The 27,992-nt window shown below is 36.3% G+C and overlaps 2 protein-coding genes across 3 annotated transcripts in view; one reads left to right on the forward strand and one right to left on the reverse strand.

The window, feature by feature from the left end:
* Positions 1 to 6,019, forward strand: part of LOC126818228 (probable ATP-dependent RNA helicase DDX49) — a 36,675-nt gene extending 30,656 nt beyond the window's left edge. The window contains exon 12 of the mRNA XM_050545519.2: positions 1 to 6,019. Coding sequence (XP_050401476.1) covers positions 1 to 180 — 180 coding nt within the window. The 3' untranslated portion in view covers positions 181 to 6,019.
* On the reverse strand, positions 4,823 to 27,958 carry LOC126818231 (histone-lysine N-methyltransferase EHMT2). 2 transcript variants are annotated; one of them, XM_050545531.2, is made up of 2 exons: positions 27,785 to 27,958; positions 4,823 to 10,600 (listed from the first exon to the last, which is right to left on the reverse strand). In XM_050545531.2, exons 1-2 carry the CDS (start codon positions 27,930 to 27,932, stop codon positions 9,762 to 9,764), a joined length of 987 nt encoding a protein of 328 aa, XP_050401488.1. In that variant the 5' UTR covers positions 27,933 to 27,958; the 3' UTR covers positions 4,823 to 9,761. The 2 variants fall into 2 exon arrangements, with proteins under 2 accessions (XP_050401488.1, XP_050401489.1); XM_050545532.2 differs by lacking the exon at positions 27,785 to 27,958 and adding an exon at positions 13,631 to 13,787.
* Between the last annotated feature and the right edge of the window lie 34 nt (positions 27,959 to 27,992).

The following is a 27,992-nucleotide window of genomic DNA, read 5'->3' on the forward strand; positions in this document are numbered from 1 at the left end:
GATCCTGAAGCTGAGGCCCAAAGAAAAGAAGAAGTAAAACGTAAATTTAAAGACAATAATAAGATTTATAAAGAATACTGTGAACGAAAAAAGAAGAAGGAAAAAATAATAATTCGTAAGGAAAAACAGAAGACAAAAAATTACAAACCAATAGAAAAACCATCTACCAGTGATCAATAAATAAGGAAATTCTATCTTTGCATATATTATCATTTAAGAGAACATTTACTGAAAAAGCTTGCAGTAAATATTAAGAACAAAATATATAAGATTAGATGGTCATATTGTTTAAATCAAAGTGAAACTTGTCTTTGTTCTGTTACCAAAGTGATTATGTTTTTGATCCAACAAATACATGTGACCAAAAATAAGGTCACCTGCCTTACCAGGTTATTTCTTCAGGTTCCTTCTTTGTAAGAGAATCATATGTTAGCGTAGGGCTGGGTACTGTTTGATTTGGTGGATGGAGCATATATTCAATGTCTCTATTTTTTATAGGTCCACATTCATAATGTGTGTCTGTGTACTGCCTACAGGATGCAATTCTTAATTCTTATTGATTTTGGTGCATGCCCAAACCTGTAAAGTCTCTGCAGGTCGCAAGTATTAACATATTTTGTTCAAATTGGGATGGCCAATCATTTCAATAACAGAATTTTACCTAATTATATCATCCTTGTCCAATTCCCAGGGGCAGAGCCATGTCCAATTTTTGTGTTCATCGCCTACAGGTCGCAATTCTGAATGGATCATCCTGGAACTTGGCAATGTTCCCCCAACCAGGCCTGTACACTAATGCATATACACATGACATGTTAATTATATAATTGAGTCATTCATGGCCAGAAAGACATGTTTAGGAATTTATCTAATAACTATCTCTTTGTTATTATAATTATGCACTTCACATTCTGACAAGTCAGTTCATTAGAACTTTCTGAGAATTAAATGTAATGAAATAAGTTAATATATTGTGTATTGGAATACAAGATGACCTAAATGCATAAGTTTAATAAAGGAAAATATATTGATTTGAAAGATTTACACTATCTATCTGGAAATCAGAAAATGCATCAAAAACTGTATCATTCAAATAGTAAAATCAGAATGTGATGTGGCCACTATGGATGGTTTTGAATAAAACGGTTTCCCCTTGTATTTAAATTTGGGCATAACACAGAGGGGTTATAAATAAAATGGATTCAAGATTTGTTATAAATGTGGGAATAAGGATCAATTTCAAAAAGGGAACATTAATTTCACTGAGCAGAGCAAGGTAAATATATTTTGAGGCTGTCAAAGATAAATTACCAGGCAACTGAACATACACCCACAGTAGGTAAGTCATGCAAGTAGTCCATAAATATGAAGCAGATTTTATGTCATAATTCTAACTCCTATCCTAGTAATACGTGTATGCAATATGCTTACTTCTATGCATGTCACTTCATTCTTAGTTAAATTGGCATGTTGCAGATGTAAAAATGCTAATTTATATAGCTTATTTCTTAACTATTGCAGTTATAATTTGTATTTTATTCTATTTCCATTATTACTTTTAATTTATTTTAGTCAGTTTAGTTTTATAAACATTTTGACATTTCACAATTCTTATGCAGTAAAGGTATCATAATTCTAACGCTCATGGTAACAAATGGCACTGTTTACAATTACATGGTGGCTGATTGGGGACATGTAAAATCTCGCCCTTTTCATAACCTGACAGACATGACAACATTTTTCTGTCAAAAATAATATTAGTTTGATTTTGGTGCGCATTGTACGTTCCGTTCAGCAGTTATCCCCCCTTTCCAAAAACATTGTGAACACGATACAGGCTATGGTTTTTAACAGATTTTTTGGGGGAATTTGGTTATCAATATTCAGTGTTCTGCAACCTCCCTTTGCCAAAAACCTTGTAAACATGATGGAGGCTACAGTTTTTAACATACTGAGCCGTATCGATTTACTCTGTTCTCCGTCCATCAGCATTCTGGTAACTTCCGTTTCAGAGTTATCCGCCTTTTCAGAAAATTTTGTGAACGTAGAGGCTACAGTTTTTAACGGATAGTTTCAAAGTCAATGTCAGACAGAGTACCCCAGACAGTCTTTTTTGGAACCCGATTCCATTTCTTACAGTAGTCCACAATAGTAGATGTAATTTTGTGTTTAAACCGTTGGTTTTGTGTCTCTGCTGGCGGCCTTCATCCCAAAGTTATTTTTGACCAACGATTCCTCAAATTAGCTATAAGATGTGACAGATGTCATACACGAGGCAGTGTCACTTCTCATTCAAGGAGTTATCATAACTAACTAACTTTTATTTAAAAGGTCACACTGCGAGTTCAGTTCATAAAAATCAACATATTTGTAACACTCTTCAAAACGATTCTAAAAGTCCACTTACAAAGGTCAAATCATCCTGTCATTTAGTTATATATAGTGGTGGGTGTCCTGTACATTGGGGTTTGATGGCTAAATAAGTTTGTCTTATTTTTAACCTCACTTTCTACAACTCAGCCAACGACCCAAATATATAATTCATTTCAGCTATGAAAAATAAATAACAAATAAAATTTGGGACTAGCAAGTAGCAAATTTGAGTACTACCACTTGTATTTACATTATTTACCCAACTTAATGTGGCCATAATATTGTCAACACCTCAGTTATATTCATGAGGGGGGTAGGGTGGATGGCCAAATAATTAATGCATGTGCATTGCATCATAAGGTCAGTTATTCAGTCAAGTGGTGTGGTTTCGATTCCCCGCTTGTACAATCAAAACCAGTCTAGCCAAGTGTATCGAGGACAGCACATTTGGGAAACTTTTCTAGTCAACTAAATACTAATAGCAAGTTCCTTGAATGTCATTTAGAAGTAGAGGTATAATATTCATAATAACACAAATTTGGGATAGGGTATGAATGTCTATGATATGTTCGGCTACTGCAGATTTGTTGGCTTCCATACGTCTTGTTGCTGCTTTGTGTTCTTCGAGTTTTACTCATAACAGGCGGCATGTTTCCCCTATGTACATGGATTTGCTATTGCATTGGATCTGGTACACTATACCTTTTGGGTCCACATTTGGTAGTTTCATTCTCCCATTGGCATTGATCAGTGATTTTAATGAAACTCCTCCACTAAATGTTACATCTATTTGCAATCTAGTTAGTAATCTTTTAATCTTATAACTTGGTGGGCCTATAAATGGAATATTGATATGGATTGGAGCTTTCTCTTTAACGGTCACATTTGTGGCATTAAAGGAGTTAGTGACATTCTTGGAGCTGCGGTAGCTCAGTGAGTAAGACGCTGGCTAGCTAGCCTGTAGGTCATGGGTTCGCTCCTGGGGTTGTCCGAGAAAGTTCCTTTGGATATTTCTGCATTGTTTCCTCTTGTCAGTGGTGCATGATGGAGGACCTGACAAAAACAGCTGTTTAGTCGTTTGGATGGGACAAAATACTGAGGTCTCACACATTGGCATGCCCATAAAAGAACCCAAGACAGTTGGAATTTGATATAGAAGTAGGCAGTAGTGCCGCTGCCTGGGCAAATTTCCCTCCTCACACACTGTATGGCGTTTGCCTATCTTCATTAGCCCAGTCAGTACAGAAAAGTAGGGCGTTAACCCCTATTTTATTGAAAGTTATTCCAAGAGACTTTTTCATTGTAGTGAAGACTATAACATCAACCTTACAACTCCCATTAAAAAAATTGATAAAAGTGGGCACCAGATCTAAAATAAGTTTTTTTACTGTGCCTTTATTCCATCTGAAGATCTGAATGTGGATTCAACTTGAATCACTTGTGGCAAATGAGGTTTAATGCCCCACTCTGATAATGTGGATTCAACTTGATCACTTGTCGCAAATGAGGTTTAATGCCCCTGATATTAGCTACTGAAGATTTTTGTCCAAATACCAAAAATTTCATACCATATTATACATGGCCATTTTTTTCCACATCCATCGAGGTCCCCTTTGATTTTAGGTATCCCCTAAATATTTCCAAGGTTGGAAAACAGAAACTCTGTTCTAAAGGATGTTTTCTTCAAATCTACTTCTTACCATTGGAACCCCTTTAATCAATGATAAAAACCTCTTTAATCACTGATTTATTACATTATTGATTAAATGGTTGATTTATAATCAAAATTAATAAATCTATTTTAAGCTTTGATTGAAAAAAATTCTAGTCAACGATTACCTAACTTTTGAGAATGTCAAACTTATTCAATCACTAATCTCTAACTAGCTAGTTACTGATTAGACCTAATCACAGATTATTTTAGACAATGGTGAACCTCATTGGGACCTTGCAACATATCGCACCATCTGTTGTAGAAAGCATTCAATGATTCAACCCAATGAAAATTTTGGGAAAAGTTAGAGCCGGTCAAAAAGACGAGAATTAACCTTTAGGGAAATTAATGGTATACTGTGACGCTCTGTTCAGAGAGAGAGAAATGGGGTTTAACGTCCACTCGACACAAACTAGGTCATTTCAGGACTAACATTTGGTTCAGTTATTATTTCAATAATTCGCATGCGTGTAGGGGCCTTTACCAGTGGGAGGAAACCGGAGGACCTGGAAAAAAACCCACAAGGCTGGATAGGCGACCTACTCCTTGTCACGTACAACCGGGGATTCGAAACCACACCGGTTGACTCAATGACAGACCTTATGATACAGCGGGCATGCGCTAACCATTCGGCCATCCCCACCCCCACCCCAGCACCTTTAAATATTGGAAACAAATTAAACTATATTTAAGATAAATATTTTATTCATAATAAAAAAAATATATCAAGTAAACTAGGCTGATATATTTTTTATTGTATCAAATGCAAAGATAATACCAAAAAGGAAATGCTTAACAACAATGATTTGAAAAAAATAAAAATAAAAAAGATAAATTAAATAATTCAAAAAGATAATATGCATATGATGATTTGATTTATGATTATATATTTAATAATCAATACACTGAGCATAAAATTATAAAATTTATTCAAATATAATTATGATACCAATTCACAGTTCAAAGTTTCTCACCAATGTAACATTTAAATCATATATTCAATACCAATTTAGCTACAGCATGGCCAGCCTCATAAATTTGAAATAACTTTGTTCCCCCAAACCCTATTCAAATTAAATTCTAGTTATATCCTAACTATATTGATATGAGGGGTAGGGATGGGGACTTGACTAGTCAGCAAACTTTAGTCTAATCAAAGTTCAATTATTCCAGAAATTTGCATAAATGATTTTACACTCTAGTTTGACAAAACAATATCCATAAATATCTGACCAGAATAATAAATACTCCAGTAAAGTTGAGTCATGAAAGCAATAAAGTACCTTCTGGTAAATATTCATCACTGGAATATTTACAATAAAAATGTTTATTTATTTATCATGTTATGCCTGTTCAAATATGTCATAATGACACGCTAAAATGCATCATGAATGATAATATTAATTTAAAATTGATTATAATTAAGTTACCTACCCTGGTAAAAATATATAAGCATTGATAACATTTCATACTTTTCACTAGTAAATATTTCATATTCTTTGTAGAAAAATAAACAAAAGCATATTAATGCACATAACCATTTATTGATTTTAACATCAATATACAAGGCATACACATTCTATACACTTGAGCTTCACTTAAACAGGCATTATGCAAGAGCTAAATGTGCCTACTGCAGGTCTTTCTTTATGCCTTAAATGTTAATAAACAAGCCAACAGTGAGGATAATGTCCCCCACCGAAATCCCAAAATAAATAGATGACACATATTAATTGATTTCAAAAGTATCAAGCAATCAAACTGATTATCAACTATACACATATAAGTTTAGCTCAAAATGTTAATCATTGAACTCAGTCAAGACATTCACCTAAGGGACATCTACATCAAGTTTAAAGGGGCTAAATCGCTAATGGGTCGCAACGCATATGATAATGTAATATGTATGTATATAAACTGATTTACATTCAATCGTTTCTGTTTTTACTGTAATTTCTAATCAGTTATGTTCGGCGAAATACCCAGAAGTCTCAATCGAATGGTAATCTGTAGCATCTGGTTATTCCAGTCTATACCAATAGTATTCATTGTGCATGCTCTCCAGATAAGAATATTGTGTCACCATTTGACATGACTTGTGGAATATGCCTAGCCTTGTTTTTCGAGTCCCTTATTACAAATGGTGCTGAAAAGCATTATGGTACACGATTCGTGTACCAATTGTAAAACGTTTAGTTTGTCTTAAATATTGGATATCAGAAGCCCATCTTTTTCAGGTAAGATCACAACATCAATGTTGATTTAAATTGACAAATAATTCGTGTTTTCAATGTCGAAGGTTTTAGATGATATTGAGATAGAGAAGCTACTTTAAACATTCTACCTCAATTAAAAGCAGAGGTGTTATGTTCCAAAGTCTTGACCAATCAAATTGCTTATTGCTCCTTCGCCTAAGCAGAAAATTCTCATCATCGAACTTAGTCAAGGTAATGATATAATGAATCTATACTCCGAGTTTCATCCCTCTCACTTAATTAAAATTAAAGTTATCATGCCCCAAAGCAACAACCAATCAGATTGCTTATCACTGCTTACCGTAAGCCGACAATGTTTATCATCGAACTCCATCCAGGCATTCACCTAATGAACACCTACACCAAGAAAAAAAAAACACAATTTAAATGGAATACAATCACTGGTTAAACGATAAGAGAGAGAAATGGGGTTTAACACAAACTAGGTCATTTAGGTACTAACATATGGTTTAATTTTATTTCAATAATTTGCTTGCACGTAGGGGTCTTTAGCAGTGAGAGGAAACCAGAGGACCCGGAGAAAACCCACGAGGTTGGACAGGCGACCCTACTGATTGTCACTGGGGATTAAAAACCATGCCAATTGACTCAATGACAGGCCTTATGATACAGCACGCACGTGCTAACCATTTGACCATGTCAAAACGTTGTGCTATATGTGTATAGTATAAACCAGTGATTGTATTCCATATAAATTGTGTTGTGTTTTTTAATGTGCTCAATCACTAAATGCCACTCATGGATTACCTACACCAAGTTTGAACATTCTACTTCAATAAGGAGAGTTATTGTGTTCCAAAGTCTCGACCAATCAAATTGCTTATCGCTCTGCTTACCCTGAGCGGAAGATGCTCATTATCGAACTTAGTCAAGTTATTGATGTGATAAAACTATACACCAAGTGTCAACACTATCACATAATTTGAACTAAAGTTATCATGTCCCAAAGCATCAACCAATCAAATTTCATATCTCTGCTTACCCAAAGCAGAAAATGCTCATCTTCGAACTCATCAAGGCATTGACCTAATAAACACCTACACCAAGTTTGAACATTCTAGCTCAATAAGAAAGAGAGTTATTGTGTCCCAAAAAGAGTGACGGACCGACAGACAGACAGACGGACGAACCCAGGGGCCAACAATAGGGATCAGCTTCCAGTGTTAACATTAAAACAACAAAAAATACATATTGACAAACTAAGTATGAGTTAGTTTTGCATTTTTAATATAACATACCTCTTAAATGACTAGAATAAAATTTCAGTAAATAATATTATGTAAAAAATTAATTAAAGTGTTGAAATGGGTTCATCTGATGTTATGGGAAACACACTAAGCTTATATGATTAAATTTTGGAAAGCTTAAGCTAGGTCATTTTGGGACTAACATATAGTTCAATTTTATTTCAATAATTTGCTTGCGCGTAGGCGTCTTTAGCAGTGGGGGGAAACCAGAGAACCCGGAGAAAACCCATGAGGTTGGACAGGCGACTCTACTCCTTGTCACATACAACCCGGGAATCAAAACCATGCCAGCTGACTCAATGACAGACCTTATGACACAGTGCACATAATGTGTTAACCATTCGGCCATCCAACCCCCCACAAATAAAAGAGGGAAGCATTTTGCAAATAGCGAGCAGCATAGATTGATGAAATTTCAATTTATCATAACTTTGTAAATACTGAAAGGAATTGAACAATTCTTGGACTGATATTCCTATTGGAGATTAAATGTTTCAAAATAATGTAGTTTGCGAGGGATTCTATACCACTAAAATGACGCACCAAGCTTTTAATAAAGCAAAGTGGTGTTTTCATTTTAAGATCTGTGTTGTTGTATGTTTAGTACAGTGTCTTGATTAAAATTGAACATATTGTAATTCAATATATGGCAATGCTATGCAAATTATGATAGCATACAGACCTTTGCTATGTATCCTTATATGTTGTTATAACTTGAAATGGGACCTCCTGGTTAGTGAGCCAGCACCTTCCTCATTCAGCCATCAGGGCATATGACTCACAAATATCGGATTTATTCCGGCACATATCACGTAACGACTGGGCCAGATTTTTTTATTGACTGTTTGACAAGTACACTAGTAACATTCTAATTAAAACTATGCTTTTTTTTGTTACGTTTTCTTGATTGGTCACTCATGGGTTTTTAGCTTTGACCTCGATTTAGACATTCAATCAAATGTTTGGATAATCAAAGCTGCTCAAAAGATTTGGCAGAATTTATAAAAGTTTTGACTGGTAGGTTACTCAGGTATCAACCAATCACGTTTCATGCAAAATGAAGTGGAGTAAACAGAAATTAAATGAGGTTTGTTCTGCTAGTTTGGTATGAGGAAATTTTGCCCGGACAGCAGCTTTTATATAAAGCTTACTCTTATTCCAAATGTGTACAAATCAAGAAATAACCAGTAAAGACATGAAATCATTCAATATAAGAGACTCTGTCAACTGTGCCATTACTTGGATGTTGTTTATTGTTTAACATGTAAAACCTGTAAAATGCAATATGTGTACAAAAAATTCCTGATAAAGATCAGAAAAAATTGGACACAGCAGAAAGTCTGTGGATTCATAGACTTAATTCAGTTTGGCCAAATCCAGGTTTTTTTTAAAATCATTCATAATCATGAATAATTTTCCTTACTTGTAAATTTTTACCTTTATTGTATAGCATAAGCTAACCTTTCAGGTTGTGTATCTAAGTCTAAGAGTGGTGCAGGACGGAGGGCCTGACATGGAAAGATGTCTAGTCATTCGGATGGGATAAAAAAAAAACAAGGTTCAGAGTAGGCTACACATTGGCGTGCATGTAAAAGATCCATTGGCAGTTGGAATTCGATAGAAGAGTAGACTGTAACGCTGCTGTCCGGGCAAAATTTCCCTCAAAGAACACTGTATGGCATATGCAATGGCTGTCTTCATTAGCCCAGTCGCAGCAGAACAGTAGGACGTTAAACCCCATTTCATTTCATTTTCAAGTCCATGACATCATTCCTATGATGTCATAACTTCCTATGATGTCATAACTGACTTCCAGTCATTTTGTATTTAGTTCTTCATCCCTGAAGAAGTTAGTATTTTTACTGACAAAACGTTGGATAAAACAACGTTTTTTTGATATTGTATTCTATTAATTATTGTACATCACTTTTCCATGTGGGAGTATAAAAAACATCTACGCTACTTCTTCAAACAGTCATAAGTTTGAAGAATAAAGTAATTTGAATGAGATTTTCAGTATATTAATTTTTCATCAAATCTATTTTTGAACTACTATAGCAAGAACAGCCAGCTATTTATCTAAATTTTACATAATGCATCTTAAACTTTCGCAAAATATGATAGTATAGAAAATGAAATGATTTATACAAATTACCGTAACATGATATAGTTTTGAAGTCTTTTTGGAATGGGAAGTTTGGACACTTTTTTCTGCAGGGACGGTTTCAAACGAGTTCTTATTACATACCGACTGAGAGATTTGAGGGACATTGGTGAACTTTTATACAATTTAATCATATCTGTTATCTCATTACCCTGATTATCGTCTATGGTATTAATCCAATCATCCTTCGAAAAATTATAACCAGCTTCTAACAACAGATAACAATTATAATAATCTTTGTGATAAACTAGATTAGCCAGCACTGTACCTCGACCAAATATTGCTGGATTGTTTAAAATGCACCCTCCTTTGATAACTGCTGTAATTGACTTTTGGTCTCCATTTATAGACGAATAATGCAACGCTGAACATCGCAGTCTGTCCATCTGGTCAACATCAGCTCCTTGTTGGACTAGAATACACACAGACTCGCTATGTCTGTTCATGGCTGCCTGAAGCAATGGAGTCATGTTATCTCTGTCAGAACAATTCACATCGGCTCCACACTCGGAGAGATATTTTACCACGTTAGAACCAGGACCCATACTTGCCCAATGAAGGGCATTTCTAGAAAGGCACGGATCTTGAAAATTGATTGATGTTCCAACATCCAAAAGAAACTTTACTATTTCAATATTGCCCGAATAGGCTGCTGTACCTAAAACAGTAGCTCCTTCCCATCTTATTGGACTATGAAGAACTGTATTTTTGTTAATTCCACTGTTAATAAGCTGCTTTACTTTGAAGACATTCCCACAAAAAATGGCATCAAACAGCATAGCCTCGGGATCATGTAGGCTCATCATGATGGCTGTTGAATCATAGTCTGAAATTATGTAAAATGATTATTACTATTGGAGTTGTGAAATCTTTAAAAAATATCAAGATAACAGCAAATGGCTAAAAGATATATCAAAATATAATATATCAAAAGTATTATTTTTCTAAATATTAAAAGTTTTATTTTTCTAAATAAATGATCGTTAAAATGGCTTTAAAAAATGATGGGGAAATGGTTAGAGAATATAACAAAATGATAACATTATTAAATGACATTTACATCACAATAGTAATAAAATGGCAAAAAATCTGACAGAAAATATGTTTGGATATAAAGACTACATTAAATGAACAATGTTACTGATTAGCAATATGACTTTACCTGCACTTAAACAGAAGTTTCTGACTGACTTCAACAAAGTACAGACAAAATTTATATTTATACATGAACAAAAAGTGTTAAACTTTAGTTGAACTGTCTAGCTGTAATGTTTATAGGATTATCACTGTGGGACATCAATGTTATTTCTGGTCACCCTGCTACTGTCGGCTAGTAGTAATAAAAAGGTTACTAATACTACATGTATATAGATAGCCCAGGGCTATGATAATATAAACTGTCACATTTTTGTATCATAGATATGACAATGTTATTCTGCTCAAAATACAATATAGAAGAACACCAACAGATGCCACTATAGTTGAAACAAAAACTGTCAGAATTTTACGGTCTTTATTATTCTCCTGCATATTATAGCCTATAGCCATGCATCAAATTTGTACACTCATCAGTTGTATGCTGACGTGATGGCTTTTGCTTTTTAGACTTTACTGACAATTGTATTTCTGTCTGTTTTTCTGCATAGGATTAGAATAAGTCTGATCTGGGGGTGGGTGTCATTTTCAGAGTAGATCTCGGGAACCAGTCTATATTTCTGTGGGAGCCACAGGGGCTAAGTGAGTAAGATACTGGCTCGCTAGCCTAGAGGTTGTGGGTTCAATCCTGGTGTTGGCTGCGAACGTTCGTCGAGATTTTCCGGCATGGTTTTCCCTTGTCAGTGGTGCAGAACATAGGGCCTGACAAGGACAGCTGTCTAGTCATTCGTAAGGGACAAAGAAATGAAGTCCCATTTACACATTGGCATTCACGTACTTAAGATCCCTTGGCAGTTGGAATTCGATACAAGAGTAGGTCTGCCCCACAAAATTTCCCTCATAGCACATTGTATGGTGTATGCCAGTTTTCATTAGCCCAGTCGGAGCAGAACAGTAGAACGTTAAACCCCATTGTATTTCTATATTTCTGTACAAAGCTTTCTATACATAACAACAAAGTACCAAAGTGTTGCCTTAAGACTTTTTCATAAATACTTGACATCTCAAAGATTCATACTAACACACTTCTATCACAATTAAACCAGTAAGCTACTACAAATGTTGATTGCACAAATTTGTGGAAGCCTGGAGCTATCCCCTAGCCCTCTTTTGATAGCTCTCATTGAATTTGTCTCTAAAATATGATTTCTTACCCTATTTTCAATCATCAGTGATAAAATGGCAACTGGTTCCCATCACTATTTTCACTCAATTTAAAGGACCGAAACAAAACAATTTATTTCAATTCAAAAAGAAAAAGTTATTTAGATTCATAACACAGTACAACAATCAGAACACAGCAAGAAGTGAAATATTTTTCATCAGCACCAGCTGGGCTATATCCTGGCAAACATAATATTGATCTCTGCCCATTCTATAATTACCTGTTTTTCAGCTACATGTATATATACTGGTACTGAATTTTTTTATAATTCACTCTATTTATAGTGTAACAAAATGTATGTGAGTGTCATATAGACTGTCACTGTGTATTAAGTCTCATCTATATGAATATTTTTCTAATTATTTATTGTACATTGAGCTCTAGGCTATATATTTTACTCAGGTGTTATTTACAGAACCAATGTGTACACAGACGTTATTCTACTCTTTATGCTGCCCTCGTAGATATTTTTTACACAATAAAATGTATCTTAGGCCTATATATAATGAGAAAACTTTGACCCACTTAAGTATATATTCAAATTCTATATGTAGATACTGCCTTATATAGATACTGCACGGTACCTTATCCGAATAAAAGCCTCTTGTAAGGACAGAATAAAATTTAGAAGGGAATAACATTTAAAGTCTTGCCAACACAATACTTATAGGTCACTTTCTACATAAGAGCCAGAGAGAATTTAGCTTGGACAACAGCATTTCCGTCCACTCTTCTCAAATGTCATCTATTAAGGACGGGTGAACCTCAGTCTTTTGTCTCATTCACCCAAGGCACCTCATTACAAATGGGCTCGAGACCATAGTCTGCCAAAGAGAAAACAACCTGTCACTGTTTTTAAATTTTCATTGTGCTGAAAATATTGGAGCCTGGTAATCAATATTGATGGAAATAGACCAATATCAAATTCTATTTTCTTGGTAAGATAACAACATCATTATTGATGAATATTGATGGAAATAGACCAATACCAAATGCTAATTCGTCTTTTTAATGTTGAAGATTTTGTTTTATTTATGGGCTAGTTATGTTATATTTATAGCACAGCTTTCATGAGTCTAGGTTTAAACATCCATCAAGACCACAGGTCGAGATGTTAACCCTGTTAACGAATGAAACAGGCTATAAATGACTTGTAACATTGGCACCTGCTCAACATGCTTGTTGTTATTGCACAGAAAACCCACCCCACTTCTGTATAGCCTATGATTTCTACTAAAACAAGTAAAACTAGTGTAAACCAGCAAAAGAGTGCAATAAACATTGAACATGTCTAGTTATTGCACGGTTAAGCTCCACCCAATCTACTAGAGGGAAAACAATCTGCTTATATTCAACGAAAATACAAAGGAAGATTTCCCGTCCATCACAACACAAGGTTATATTGTAGCCTAGTACAAGTACAAGTTAAATTTACATGTAGCACTATAGCATCTTTAATTTCAGACCTTTAATTGTTATAATCAAGTTAATCCACATACTTTGATTACAATATTGAATATTGTGTTTTGTACTTACACACATTGACCTATTCTACATTAATACGGTTTTCATCTTCCTTTCATGATAATTATCACCTTTCACCACTGACACAGCAGTAAATTTAATAATACCGGGTATCGCATGTTTTATATCAAACGGCTTTGTAATAACTTGTAATAGTGCAAAGGGAGACAACGCCATTGAACACTGCGACATTTACCTCCCTTGTTCGTTGTCAGCTGAATAAAACGGTTTAACCATAGAACTGTACTAGAAAGGAAGTCCGATTGGTCGTTTCAATCTGTTTCACAGAGATCTTCTAATATCTCTGTGTAACAGACATAGAGTTATATAGAAACGTAACAGATACGTCACATCACGCGGCGTCAATAGCGCGCGCATTGTTTACATAAGACGTTACTGATTCGGGCTAAATGGTGAATTTTACTTATTTTAATACCCATTTACACTAAATAGGTAATGATTATTAGATATACCGTATACGTGTATAAATAAATAAAAAAAAATATGTTTTTATTAACTTCATTAAATATGCAGGAAAATTCAGTTAAGAGTCCAAGGAAATTCTCTATAAAATTCAGACCTTAATAAATGGTCTCAGCATTTTGCCAACTTCAAATGTGCTACCGGTACATGCATTTTAAAAAGATATTTATGCACACTGAAATTTCAAGGTAAACATTTTTAAAAATCATTTGAATGGGTGTCTGTTTCTAAGCCCTCATTTAATATTGAAAACATTATCATATTCATTCAAATCCAGTTGTATTTTCATATAGTAAATACTCGAAAGTAAGCTCAATAGCTAAAATGTGTATAATGCTTCGTTATACTTTCAAGCCAGATATAGTGTGTTTAGACTTTTTATGCAAGGTAAATATTGGTCGTATTGAAATAAAATTTGCATGAATGTAAGTCTAAATATCAGATAGTGACGCTGTTTTGTTTTTTCTTCTTTCTAACAACATTTATTTAATTAGTATTACATAATCTAAAGATACATAATTATTGGATCTGAAAACTGTGTTAGGATACCCTTTTAAACTCCCCAATTTCTTTATGAATAATACCGCTTTAAACCCTGTACCTTCTTTCTTTTGTAGGCCTCTGAATATAAGATGAGCTCTTCCCTGCTACAACCCTCCATGAATAACAGAGTGTAAAAAAAAGACTTTATTGCAGGTCAAAAGACTTTATTGTCAACAATTTCGGACGGAGGGCCTGGCAAGGACATTGTCTATTCGATTCGTTGAAGTACATGTAAAAGATTCCTTGACAGAATTCAAAATAAGAGTAGAATAGGCGTACGGGCTCGATGACAGCTAAAGGGGGGGGGGGGCAGAACGCGATATGCCCGAAAAAAATTTCGGGTTTACAGAGAGCGCCTGTCTTCCTTGAGAGGCGAAGAGAGCGGAGCTTACCTTGCCCCCCCCCCCACCCACCCCCTCAGGTGGCTGACTCGAATTCCAATCAATCGTTTACAATCCACGAAGACGGGACCGTTAGGAGAAAATTTTGAAAATTTAACTGCCACAAACGCGTTTTCCTGCTATTCCAGCCTGTGAATACAGCAACTTCAATTTGGTCCAATATAGCCTACCTGGCTGACCGGAATTCCAAACAACCAATCAATCGTCGCTGGGTTCGGGGGTATACTTTCCCGGAGTAAATTTTGAAAATTTAACCACCGCAAATGTGTTTTCTGCTATTCTAGCACGTGTAAACTCCCAAAGTATCCAATGGTTTTGTAACCGAAATCCCACTCTGAATTCCAACCATCCAACCAGACTGTTGCAGCTGCATTCACAAATAATAATCGATGCCCGAAAACTGTCGCACAAAGTAGAGTGACTCCAGGCAACATTTTTTAATCCATAGTCAACTCTGTACAAAGTCGTGGCATTCAATTAAAAGAAAAGTAAAATTAGTGTTATATTAGGGCTCGATAACAGTAAGGGAAGCAAAACCAGAAATGCCCGAAAAAATTTCGGGTTTACACTACAGACAGCGGCGCCGGTATTCTTCGAGAGGCGAAGAAGCGGAACTGACCTTGTATGGACCCCGCAAGAAAATTTTGGAATATTTGACAGCCGCAAACGCGTTTTCCTGCTATTCAACCCCGTAAAATTAGTGTTTCATTAGATTTCGGGCACTTTATTTTGCCAAGTAGATGAAATAAATTTTTGTTTTCACTTTACCCGTCTGCCCGAAAAGTCAGCTTGCCCGAAAGTTAGGGGGGCAGCTGCCCCCCCCCCCCCTGGCTCGTACGCCTATGAAGAGTAGGTAATTACGCTGCTGTCTGGGCAAAATTTACTTCATAGCACACTGTATGACAAACACCTGTTATCATTAGCCAAACCATGCAGAAAAATAGGAGATAAACCCCATCTGTTAAAAGATGTAGCCTCAATCCTGTTCGGAGAAGGGTGGAACTCTGGAACACCCCCATTGATATAAATCTGTTAAAGACTAGCCTCTATTGCTTTTCGGAGGTTTTCAGGGGATAACTCCGGAACGGAGTTTTGTGGGGCACTGATTATCGATGGAGTTCGTCCTCCCATGAACGAACAATCAGGGGTAATAATCTAGAAATTTAAGGTTCGACATGTGTCCGAGTTATTTGGGAAATAATATTGTAAGCTTCATCTAAATTGGATAAAAATTGTGACCTGTAAAGTGTCCACAAACAGACGTCCGGATGAACAATTGTAACAGCATAATACACGACAATACGTCCACATGAAAATGTGAGCGAATAAAAAGTGCTTAAGTATGATACAAGGAGTTTTTTTTATGTATCCGGTTATTTTTTGTTAATATCTGTAATTAAAAATGAATAAAGGAGTTCTTTTTTTATGTACCGGTATCTTATTGTTGTGTAAATATTTGTTAGTAATATTGTTCTAACAAGAAAAGAACCCTGTACAGATGTACTTAAAAGAACCCTTGCCAGTTCAAAATTGGGGGTTGGAATGGTTTAGAGTGCCGCGCTTCAACCTCTAGCTGGCCCCGGCCACCTCTGGCTTGCGGTTGTGGTTTCGATCCCTCATATGGTGTGAGCGTATGTGGCTTGGAGATAGGGACCCCTTCTCTACAACATGGGTTTACTCCGTGTGCGCTAAGATAATAAAAATGAAAAATAAGACTTGTCTTCGATATCACCTTCGGTGGAAGCGGCCGTTAAACACCAAGAACAACAACAGTTCAAAATTGAAGAAGCATGGACAGACAGACGCTGTCCGGGCAAAATTCTCCTTCCTTGCATTTTAGTCATAGAATAAGGATTACCCTAAAGAAATACTGAAGTATTGCATGTGTGGACAAGATAATGTTAAACCCCATTCCATATACATAATAATATGGTTATGTTTTGTGATTTTATACAATTTAATAGCGCCATATCAGCATTATTCATTTTAAATTATAATTTCATGATCACCTTTTACTTGTCTTTACTACACTAGGATCTGAAAGAGTTGTTATGTTACCGGCGTTTTGGTTGAAGAGAGGGATAAGCCAATGAAACGGTCTGTTACGGCGACTTCTTGGCGTGCCATAACTGTGGGTACACAACTAGAAAAGTCAACGCTGATTGATTAATCAATGTCTGACGTCACAGGTTCAAAAGCCGTTCGTACGACCCCTGACACGAAGTTCGAGTACAACTTCATGTAGTGTATGTCATCGAAAGTATAAAAAAACAAACGAAATACAGATCTGTATTTTAATCAGATTGAACTCTGTTTGGCCTGACTTCATACTGTATGAAATGCAACTGATGTCACGGGAAATCATATTAGATCACTACTTGAAATTATTTAATCTAATTGTTGCAGCCGGGCTCTTGTCCGAATCATGAAAATATTCCTTTATTGTTCCAATTCATAAAAGATAGGTTGCCAGGCAACGAAACATACGCACACAGCAGCTAAATCGTCCGGGCAGTCAACAAGTGTTTTTACTTTTTTCGGTAATGAAAAATTTATAATACACTAAAATCTGATTAAGAGTAACAATTCATGAAGTAATTATCAGAAAACCATTAGAATTTGTTTGGTTTTTATAAAGATCTGCCCCATGCTAAAGTTTCAAAGTGATCAAGGGCCATAACTTTGGCAGTAATTATCGTCTCATGACCTTAAACACAGTGTATAAATTTAAAGTCAATCGAATATTAACTTTAGCCTCTAGAGCGCCCACAACATTTTTGAAGTGATCAAGGGCCATAACTCTGGCATTAATTAACGGAAATCGCTGAAAATCAATAGGCTTCTTCGTCTCATGACCTTAAACACAGTGTATAAATTTAAAGTCAATCGGATATTAACTTTCGCCTCTAGAGCGTTCACAACATTTTTTTGAAGTGATCAAGGGCCACAACTCTGGCAGTAGTTATCGGAAATCGCTGAAAATCAATAGGATTCTTCGTCTCATGGCCTTAAACACTGTATGTAAATTTAAAGTCAATCGCATATTAACTTTAGCCTCTAGAGCGTCCACAAGCAATTGTGGACGCCGTACCGATGGACGAACGGGGGCGACGACAATATACGACCACATTTCAACGTGGGCGTATAAAAAGGAGATAAGAATGGCCCCAACAATAAAAGAGGGATAGTTCTGCTAGCTGTCTAAGCAAATGCTTTTTGTCAATTATAAATAAAAGACTTACAAACCTCCTTGAGAATGATAATGACATAGATGGTGCACAGTGTGGATTACGTAAAAAACATAGAACTGTTGATAATGTCTTTATTTTAAAAAGATTGATTAATAAATGTAAGAAAGAAAAAACTGATTTATTCGTATGCTTCGTCGATTTCTCTAAAGCCTTTGAATCAGTTTGGAGAAAGGGCTTGTTGCTAAAATTACTTAAGCATAATATTAATGGGAAAGTTTTCAGTTTAATTAAATCTCTGTATTATTATAATTCTTATACTGTGAAAACCTTGGATGGTCTGTCAACCAAAAAAAAAAAAAAAAAAATAAATCGTCCTTGGGTGTGAAACAAGGAAATGTCTTATAGCCCGACCTTATTCAATATATATCTTAAGGACCTGCAAACTTGTTTAAATACATTTAATTCAAATTTGGACAGCCCAGGTCTCGATTCGCATGAAATATCTCATATCCTTTTTTGCAGATGATCCTGTTCTTTTATCAACATCATCTGTTGATCTTCAAAATTGTCTTGTATGTCTCAATTCTTTCTGCACTGAATGGAAACTTAATATTAATTCTGCCAAAAAGAAAGTAATGCTTTTTTATAACAATAAGATACGTCTGAAATACAAATCCCAAGAAAAATTATTTTTTTAACAACCAACTGCTCCAAACCTGTGATGATTATCTATATCTGGGAGTCTATATAACAAATAACGCATCCTTCAAAAGTTCGATAAATGAATCAAGTAAAAAGACTAGTAGGGCATGGTTTGGTATCCGTCAGAAAGTGTGCACCGATGATCATCTGCCAACGAAGTACTCATAAGACTGTATGAAGCGGTAGTAAAGCAGATACTCTGTATGCCTATGATGTATGGGGGTCGCATATAGTAGCAGTAATGTGAATTTACACAGATGGAACTACGTGGAGCATAATAAAATCAAAAACTTGCAAATCTATTTTACTCCAACCCAAAAAATCTTCAAATATAGGACCACTGGCCGAACTAGGCATCTTCCCAATTCAAATTGATATTTACCAATGAATGTTGCTATTTTATAAAAGATTAAATACACCTGACATAAAACGTATAAATCCGTTACTATCCCCCGCATATGTGGAAGATGTAGAAATAGGCAAATCTAATCCCCAATTATTATCATGGTCAGCAGCAATATCCTCACTCATGGACCAGTTCAACTTATATCCCTTGCAACTTTCAAAATCTAACATTCAAACGGCCATAAGGTCCCAATTCAATTCTATTTATAAAACCGAATATATTCCTGGTAATTCAAAACTTAGGACTTATGGCACTGTAAAACCTGCTATAGATTCTCCAGTTAATTATTTGAGTTCCCATAAACTAGAAATAGAGAGGGCCGGTATCATATACATGTAGGTACATGTATATTCAGAGGCGGATCCAAGTGCCCTTTTTTACTGCTGAAAGTGCCTTTTCTCAGACCCAAATATGTCCGTTCCCAACCCGTTGCAGGGATCCCAAATGACACAAACCATCGACTCAAACACACCAGTCTGGTCTACCTAATGCTTCCACTTTCAAACGAATTCTTAACCAGCGGCTGCCAGGCAGGATACGCCCACATTTTCGAGAGATGGATAGAAAACAAGCTAAAACGAAGGTGATTTTTCCTACAATCAAGGGCCATAATTCAGGAAATTACAATTCGATATGCGCAAATATCGAAAGGAACCAAGATCTTTGGGTTATAAACTTACATTTCAAGTTTCAACAAAATCGGATAAAAATTGTAACCTCTATAGGGTCCACAACCTTGATATACAATATTTTTACGCAATTTGAGAACGAGGGATGGCCATTTTGTCTGTCAGTTTTAGCCCGATTTTCACGAAATTCGAACTCAGTCGTCTTTAGGGTGTAACGGTGATATAATAATACGGTTTTTTAAATCAGATAAAAATTATGATCTCTATAGGGTCCACACGCTAAAAACGCAAATTTTCGTACAATCAGGGGCCATAATTCCGTAAGTTATGGTCCGATATGCGCGAATATCGAAAGGAACCAAGATCTTTAGGTTATAAACTTACATTTCAAGTTTCAACAAAATCGGATAAAAATGGTGACCTCTATAGGGTCCACAACCTTGATATACCATATTTTTACGCTACTTGAGAACGAAGGGCGGCCATCTTATCCGTCAGTTTTGGGCCGATTTTCATGAAATTCATACTCAGTCGTCCTTAGGGTGTAACGGTGATATATTAACACGTTTTTTTAAATCGGATAAAAATTATGACCTCTATAGGGTCCACAAGCCAAAAGATGCCAGGAAACGAAACATACGCCCACAGCAGCTAAATCGTCCGGCAGTCAACAAGAGTTGTCGCATATTTTTACTTTTTTCGGTAATGAAACATTTATAATACACTAAAATCTGATTAAGAGCAACAACTCAGAAAACCATTAGAATTTGTTTGGTTTTTATAAAGTTCTGCCCCATGCTAACGTTTTGTATACAAAACTTTTAATACTGTATCATGGATTTAGCTGTTCCGAGTCATAAAAATTAATTGAAAATCAAGAGGCTTCTTCGTCTCATGACCTTAAACACCGTGTATAAATTTAAAGTCAATCGGATATTAACTTTGGCCTCTAGAGCGTCCACAAGATTTTTTGAAGTGATCAAGGGCCATAACTCTGGCAGTAATTATCGGAAATCGCTGAAAATCAATAGGCTTCTTCGTCTCATGGCCTCAAACACTGTATATAAATTTAAAGTCAATCGGATATTAACTTTAGCCTCTAGAGCGTCCACAAGCAATTGTGGACGCCGGACGGACGGACCGACGGACGGACCGACGACAATATACGACCACATTTCAATGTGGGCGTATAAAAACGCATTTTTGCGTACTATCAGGGTATATAATTCAGGAAGTTACGGTCCGATATCGAAAGGAACCGAGATCTTTGTGTTATAAACTTACATTTCAAGTTTCAACAAAATCGGATAAAAATTGTGACCTCTATGGGGTCCACAACCTTGATATACCATAGTTTTACGCTATTTGAGAACGAACGGCGGCCATTTTGTCTGTCAGTTTTGGGCCGATTTTCACGAAATTCAAATTCAACCGTCCTTAGGATTTAACGGTGATATAATTAAACGTTTTTTTTAAATCGGATAAAAATTATGACCTCTATAGGGTCCACAAGCTAAAAACGCGATTTTTTGTACAATAAGGGGCCATAATTCATGAAGTTACTGTCCGATATGCGCGAATATCGAAAGGATCCGAGATCTTTGTGTTATAAACTTACATTTCAAGTTTCAACAAAATTGGATAAAAATTGTGACCTCTATAGGGTCCACAACCTTGATATACCATATTTTTACGCTATTTGAGAACGAAGGGCGGCCATTTTGTCTGTCAGTTTTAGGCCGATTTTCACGAAATTCGAACTCAGCCGTCCTTAGGGTGTAACGCTGATATATTAACACGTTTTTTTTAAATCGGATAAAAATTATGACCTCTATAGGGTCCAAAATAAAAAAAAACGCGTTTTTGCGTACTATCAGGGGCCATAATTCAGGAAGTTACGGTCCGATATGCGCGAATATCGAAAGGAACCGAGATCTTTGGGTTATAAAGTAACATTTCAAGTTTCAACAAAATCGGATAAAAATTGTGACCTCTATAGGGTCCACAACCTTGATATACCATATTTTTACGCTATTTGAGAACGAAGGGCGGCCATTTTGTCTCTCAGTTTTAGGCCGATTTTCACGAAATTCGAACTCAGGCGTCCTTAGGGTGTAACGGTGATATATTAACACGTTTTTTTAAATCGGATAAAAATTATGACCTCTATAGGGTCCAAAATCCAAAAAACGCGTTTTTGCGTACTATCAGGGGCCATAATTCAGGAAGTTACTGTCCGATATGCGCGAATGTCGAAAGGAACCGAGATCTTTGGGTTATAAACTAACATTTCAAGTTTCAACAAAATCGGATAAAAATTGTGACCTCTATAGGGTCCACAACCTTGATATACCATATTTTTACGCTATTTGAGAACGAAGGGCGGCCATTTTATGTTCCTTATGTCATGTATATATGAATTGTATGCGGCCTGGAATGGGTTATGATACAATAAAATCTTATCTTATCTTATCTTATTCACGGTTATAGTGAACCACCCGGTTAGTAGTACCACTAGTGCGTGGGGCGACAAACTGTACGAATTTTCTGTTAACTCTTACAAAACAGGCGAGATTGACAGGCAGGTCTCAAGATTCTGTCCTATTGACTCCCATTTCTGATCCTATCATTCACAAGAATTTCATAGCCCGATCCACGTCCTCAGCTTAAATTTATTTTTCTTATTGTAATTAGTAATTATTTAATTTAATTGTCCATTTTTAAGAACTATGTTCTTATGTAACCCATATTTTCATGCATATTGATGTTGTAATGTATTTTCGTAAATCCGTCCTTACACGCTCTGTCGTTGGCTCGTTGTCTATTGGCTGCCCGTGCTTTATGATTGGCGGAGGAATCGTAGGTGTGAATTGTACTACGTGGTTACGTCACGCGATCTTGGTTACATAATATACTCTTCAAAAAAAGTAGGGGATATTCAGAAACAATAGAAAATTGCGGAAATGCACTGCTGTTTTTATTATACCAGTGTATCTTAATAACAGGCCAATTGCCTAAACATAAACAGTTCATATGGGCGGCTTATCTGACGGCCCCATTTCAATTGCAAAGAGATACACTGTCAAAAGTGAAAATGGACGTTTTTGATTTTTGTCTTAATAATGAGTAAATACTCCACCAATCCTCAGACATTCAGCAATTCGGCGTGGCATGCTCCTAATTAACCGTCCAATCACGATTTGGGGCCATCTGGCCCACTCCTCTTGCAGTGCCACGGCCAATTCTTGCAGTGTTGTCGGTTGACGTTGACGAACACGTCTCCCGATCAAATTAAACGTAACACACTAAAGCAAAGATACGCTAAACTGTAAATCTTAGACAAGAACCGATAGAAAAGCAAACATGGATAGGATAAACCAGCACGCGGCAGTTTTCATCAACCCTTCCTTGAAGTGTCAAATTTGACAATGAACCCCTCCCACGTGTATGGCGCTATTGCAGCTCAGTGGTTCTGTTGGTGCGACAAGTTCTTCGTCTGTGAACATAGTCCCTCTCAAAGCATGTCAAGTGTCCATGACTATTTATCATATCACAACCTGCATAGGTATTTGCATTTCAATACCCCCTACTTTTTTTGAAGAGTATATAATCCATTTTGATGGAAATGTACCTTAATACATTGTCTAATATTATTGAGTATTATTATCTCCCTTTATTTAAATAGCTGAATTTGAATATATAGCATGCAATTATAATTTATATGCATATCCTATAACTCATTAAATGTAACTAAATAATACTTTTGTATGTCAACTTAATCATAAATCACATTATGTCCACCTGTTACATAATGTTGCTTTTATACTTTGTTTACTTAAGGTGCGTGTGATTTATAATTTTGCATGAGGTGGGAATGAATTCTCAGAATCGATGCCATCCTGTCGGGACGGCCAGGCGAACGTGTTACCCCGCACTAGTAACCTGGGTCGAAGCGAAGGTCTAGTTATTACTTCTATAGTTCTTTAGGAATGCTCTTTGAGTATCTAATGAACAGACTTTAAACTGCTTGCAGTTTAAAAACAGATACAACCTTTAGATGCTTGCATCTAAGCTTGCATCTAATGAACAGACACAGATTTTAAACACTTGCGTTTAATGAAAAGATACAGTCTTTAACTGCTTGCAGTTAATACACAGTATAGCTTTAAGCTATTTCACAGAAACAGAGCGGCTTGAACTTGGACAGTTCGCCTCTTTATATAGTAAAAAAAGAGTTTTCCCAGTCCATTAAAACTTACCTGTATATATGGTATAATACATAATAAAACTTCATAGTTTTATACAGTTTTGTTCCGTTTGGTCGAAGAGAGAGAGAGAGTCGAACATAGCACAACTACTTTTTAGCTAGTCCACCCTCTCCTCTGAAGAGGCTCTACTTTAAACAGCTTGTAATTGGCCAATTATAGATCACTGGTGGCAGAGAAATTACCGGGGTGTGGGTCCTGAGCAACAATTGCAGCAGAATACCCCACACTACCAACCCGCTACATCATTTCGTGGCCAAAAACAGAGCGCCACAATACGGAATAAAAACGATGACTTCCAGACAGGCCCGTAGCCAGCTTGCTGGCGCGGGGGGGGGGCAGCCCCGGCGGTAGGGGGTCCGGGGGGGGGGGGTCTCTCTTGCCGGGGGTACGGGGGTCTCCCCCCGGAAAATTTGAAAATTGAGTAGCTGTAAACGAGTTTCTAAGCATAGAAATCGACAATTATATGTTCTAAGAACGAACTATTCTGAGTGTTTTTCAAGAAATATATTCAAATCATACATAGGTAATTTATAAATATGGTCGACAACTTTTTGTCAGGGGGGGGGGGGGCAGATTATTTCCAGGTGAACCTCATACCGGCGGGACGATTTACCCAATACTACTCTATACCACCCGAATAAGCCGTCACCCACGAAGCCTTTCTCTCCCTTTCCCTTTTCCCCCCTTTTGCATGGCGATTTTTGGTGTAGAATCGAAGAAATGGGTTTGAAAATACATTTTCTGCCAGGTTTAGGTGAATATTCGTGATCTTGAGGCGGAAGGATAGAAGAGTTGAGAGGTTGGTTAGGTTGAAATGTAGGGGCGAAAATTGCATGTTTACTTGTCTCTACTTCCAGCATGTGTATCTCAAGTTTTTCATGGTGAACCTCATACCGGCGGGACGATTTACCCAATACTACCCTATACCACCCGAATAAGCCGTCACCCACGAAGCCTTTCTCTCCCTTTCCCTTTTCCCCCCTTTTGCATGGCGATTTTTGGTGTAGAATCGAAGAAATGGGTTTGAAAATACATTTTCTGCCAGGTTTAGGTGAATATTCGTGATCTTGAGGCGGAAGGATAGAAGAGTTGAGAGGTTGGTTAGGTTGAAATGTAGGGCCGAAAATTGCATGTTTACTTGTCTCTACTTCTAGCATGTGTATCTCAAGTTTTTCATGGTGAACCTCATACCGGCGGGACGATTTACCCAATGCTACCCAATACCACCCGAATACGCCGTCACCCACGATCGAAGAAATGGGTTTGAAAATACATTTTCTGACAGGTTTTGGTGAATATTCATGATCTTGAGGCGGAAGGATAGAAGAGTTAAGAGGTTGGTTAGGTTGAAATGTAGGGCCGAAAATTGCATGTTTACTTGTCTCTACTTCCAGCATGTGTATCTCAAGTTTTTCATGGTGAACCTCATACCGGTGGGCATTCTGAACATCTGAGACACGCTACCTGCGGAGAAGTATCTCAGACACAGTCAATAGCCATCTTATCCATATCACGTGATCTACACATCACAGGTCATGACATTGACGTCAATGGGTCATGAGGTCAACAACACCTTACTTTGTATACAATAGGTTTATCTTCAGAATTGTGTGCTTTGCACCCATAAAGACTATAATTCGTACAGTCCCAACATGTTCTCTCTTCTTCCAATGATTTTTCACAAAAATAACATTTACAACTCATAGAATTGACGTTGTCTTCAATGACACTATTGACAGCGTCTGCAGCCATCTTGGCACTATTTTGTGAGTCGGTCGTGTCTATTTCAGATATAAACAACTAATTCTGTTGATGTTTTTAGCGTTGGGATTGACTAATAGTTAATTTATTTCAGTTCTAAAACAAATTTAGAAAATAGCCAAATTCTGGTTGGGATTACTGAGCAAAATGGCCATTCACTGTATACGTGCGAAAAAAAAGCTAGCCACCAATTAATTTTCGTACGTTAGTTACGTACGACCGGTGGGACGATTTAACCAATACTACCCAATACCACCCGAATATCACCACATACTACCCAATACTACAACATAATGGTTCCAAATGAGCATATTACTTGATTTTTTTTCAAAAATAGTGAGATATATCGTGGGAAATGTACTACAAATGGGATTACCGATGTCTGGCTGTTCCATTTGCCTACCTATATATCACCCAAATCAAGCAAATAATAACCCAATACTACCAAATATTTAACAAATACTACCAAATGCTACACAATATTATAAAATACAAACCTAATATCGTCAATTAGAATCATATCAGTATAATTATTGCAACGAATGTTCGATAATTTGCAGAAAATTGAAATATTTACGCAGTTATCTCCCTTTTCAACCGATAAATAGACTTTAGATTGTTACTCAGACTAATCATCTTGTTGGGCTTTGCAGTTTGTTTCAAAGACGACGAAGTTAAGATCAGGAAAACAGGTTATTATAGATGCTCCCTCTATAGTGTATTCATACAATATTACACGTTAAAAGCATATCAATATATAACATAACATAAAATAAAAAGAGTTTTAAAAGAAGTTAACAAAGATTTAAAAATGCATAACAATAAAACCAGTGTATAAAATAAACAGCCAAACATCCAAGTATTGTAGAGGTTGATTTAAAAATGTTCATTTAACGGTCTAGTGGCCTACTCAAAAGTCTTCTTATACTATATTTCTTCATCCTGGTAATTTTTTTATGATAACATGCTGTCTAGAAAGTATATCGCGTCCTGTAAAAAATCATTTGGGTATAATATGCCAGGAATATTTGTTGCAGTAATTACACTAATCTGCTGTTATTTGACAAAATTAGGTTGTTATTTAATCAAATTGGGTAGTAGTATTTGATGAGTATTTGGTACTATTGGGTTATTATTGGCTTGTTTTGGGTGGTAGGGAGGCAAATGGAAGAGCCTGATGACATCGGTATCGCATTTGAAGTACATTTCTCGCGATATAACTCTCTTTTTTTGAAAAAATTCAAATGATATGTCTATTTTGCATCATTATCGTGTAGTATTGGGTAGTATGTGGTGATATTGAGGTGGTATATATATTGGGGTAGTATTGGGTGGTATTGGATAAATCGTCCCACCATCTCCGCTCATACATGTCTTTGGACAAGAGTTTGCCACATGTTGCTCCATCTGTGGCAGAAAGCGTTCTACCCGACGAAAATTTAGGAAAAAGTTAGAGCCGGTCTAAGATACGAGAATTAACATTAAAGTCAATGGGGAAATATTTAGTGATCTTGGCCTTTTCATTGGATTCTTCCTGCAACTGAACAATCATAGAGAATTTTATCGATAACCATACGAAATCGATGCGTGAAATATTTAATCTCATCAGGTGACATCCAGTAATAACACTAGCCACTGTAGGCTAACGTACGCGGTCCAAATATTAAACTGATATATTGAATAAGGTGAACTCATTACGTACGTATAGGCTACACACGCTGGCACATATAATATTTATTGTTGATATCCAAGCATAGTAATACTACGAAAATTAATACTAACCATAAAACCAATTTTCACACGTAACTGCGGGGACATTTGCATTAGCAATATCATCTTCATTGGGTTGTAGATGTTGCATATCCTTTAATTGTTTTTGCACTGACGATTTCTTGCATCCATAGGATAAACAGTACTGTAAATAACACATTGCATTTACTATGAGGCTGCTATGGCTTCAACAGTCAGCTGATCAGGTCAGCAACTAGAA

Source organism: Patella vulgata, chromosome 4 (assembly GCF_932274485.2).
Source record: "Patella vulgata chromosome 4, xgPatVulg1.2, whole genome shotgun sequence".
NCBI classification, from domain to species: domain Eukaryota; kingdom Metazoa; phylum Mollusca; class Gastropoda; family Patellidae; genus Patella; species Patella vulgata.

What these genes read in the sequence shown, in the direction of transcription:
- LOC126818231 (XM_050545531.2), bottom strand. Translation starts at nt 27,932, where the DNA reads ATGTGTTATTTACAGTACTGTTTATCCTATGGATGCAAGAAATCGTCA. An exon ending in GTGTGAAAATTGGTTTTATG is followed by an intron (nt 10,601 to 27,784) that starts GTTAGTATTAAT and finishes ACATAATTTCAG; the next exon opens with ACTATGATTCAACAGCCATC.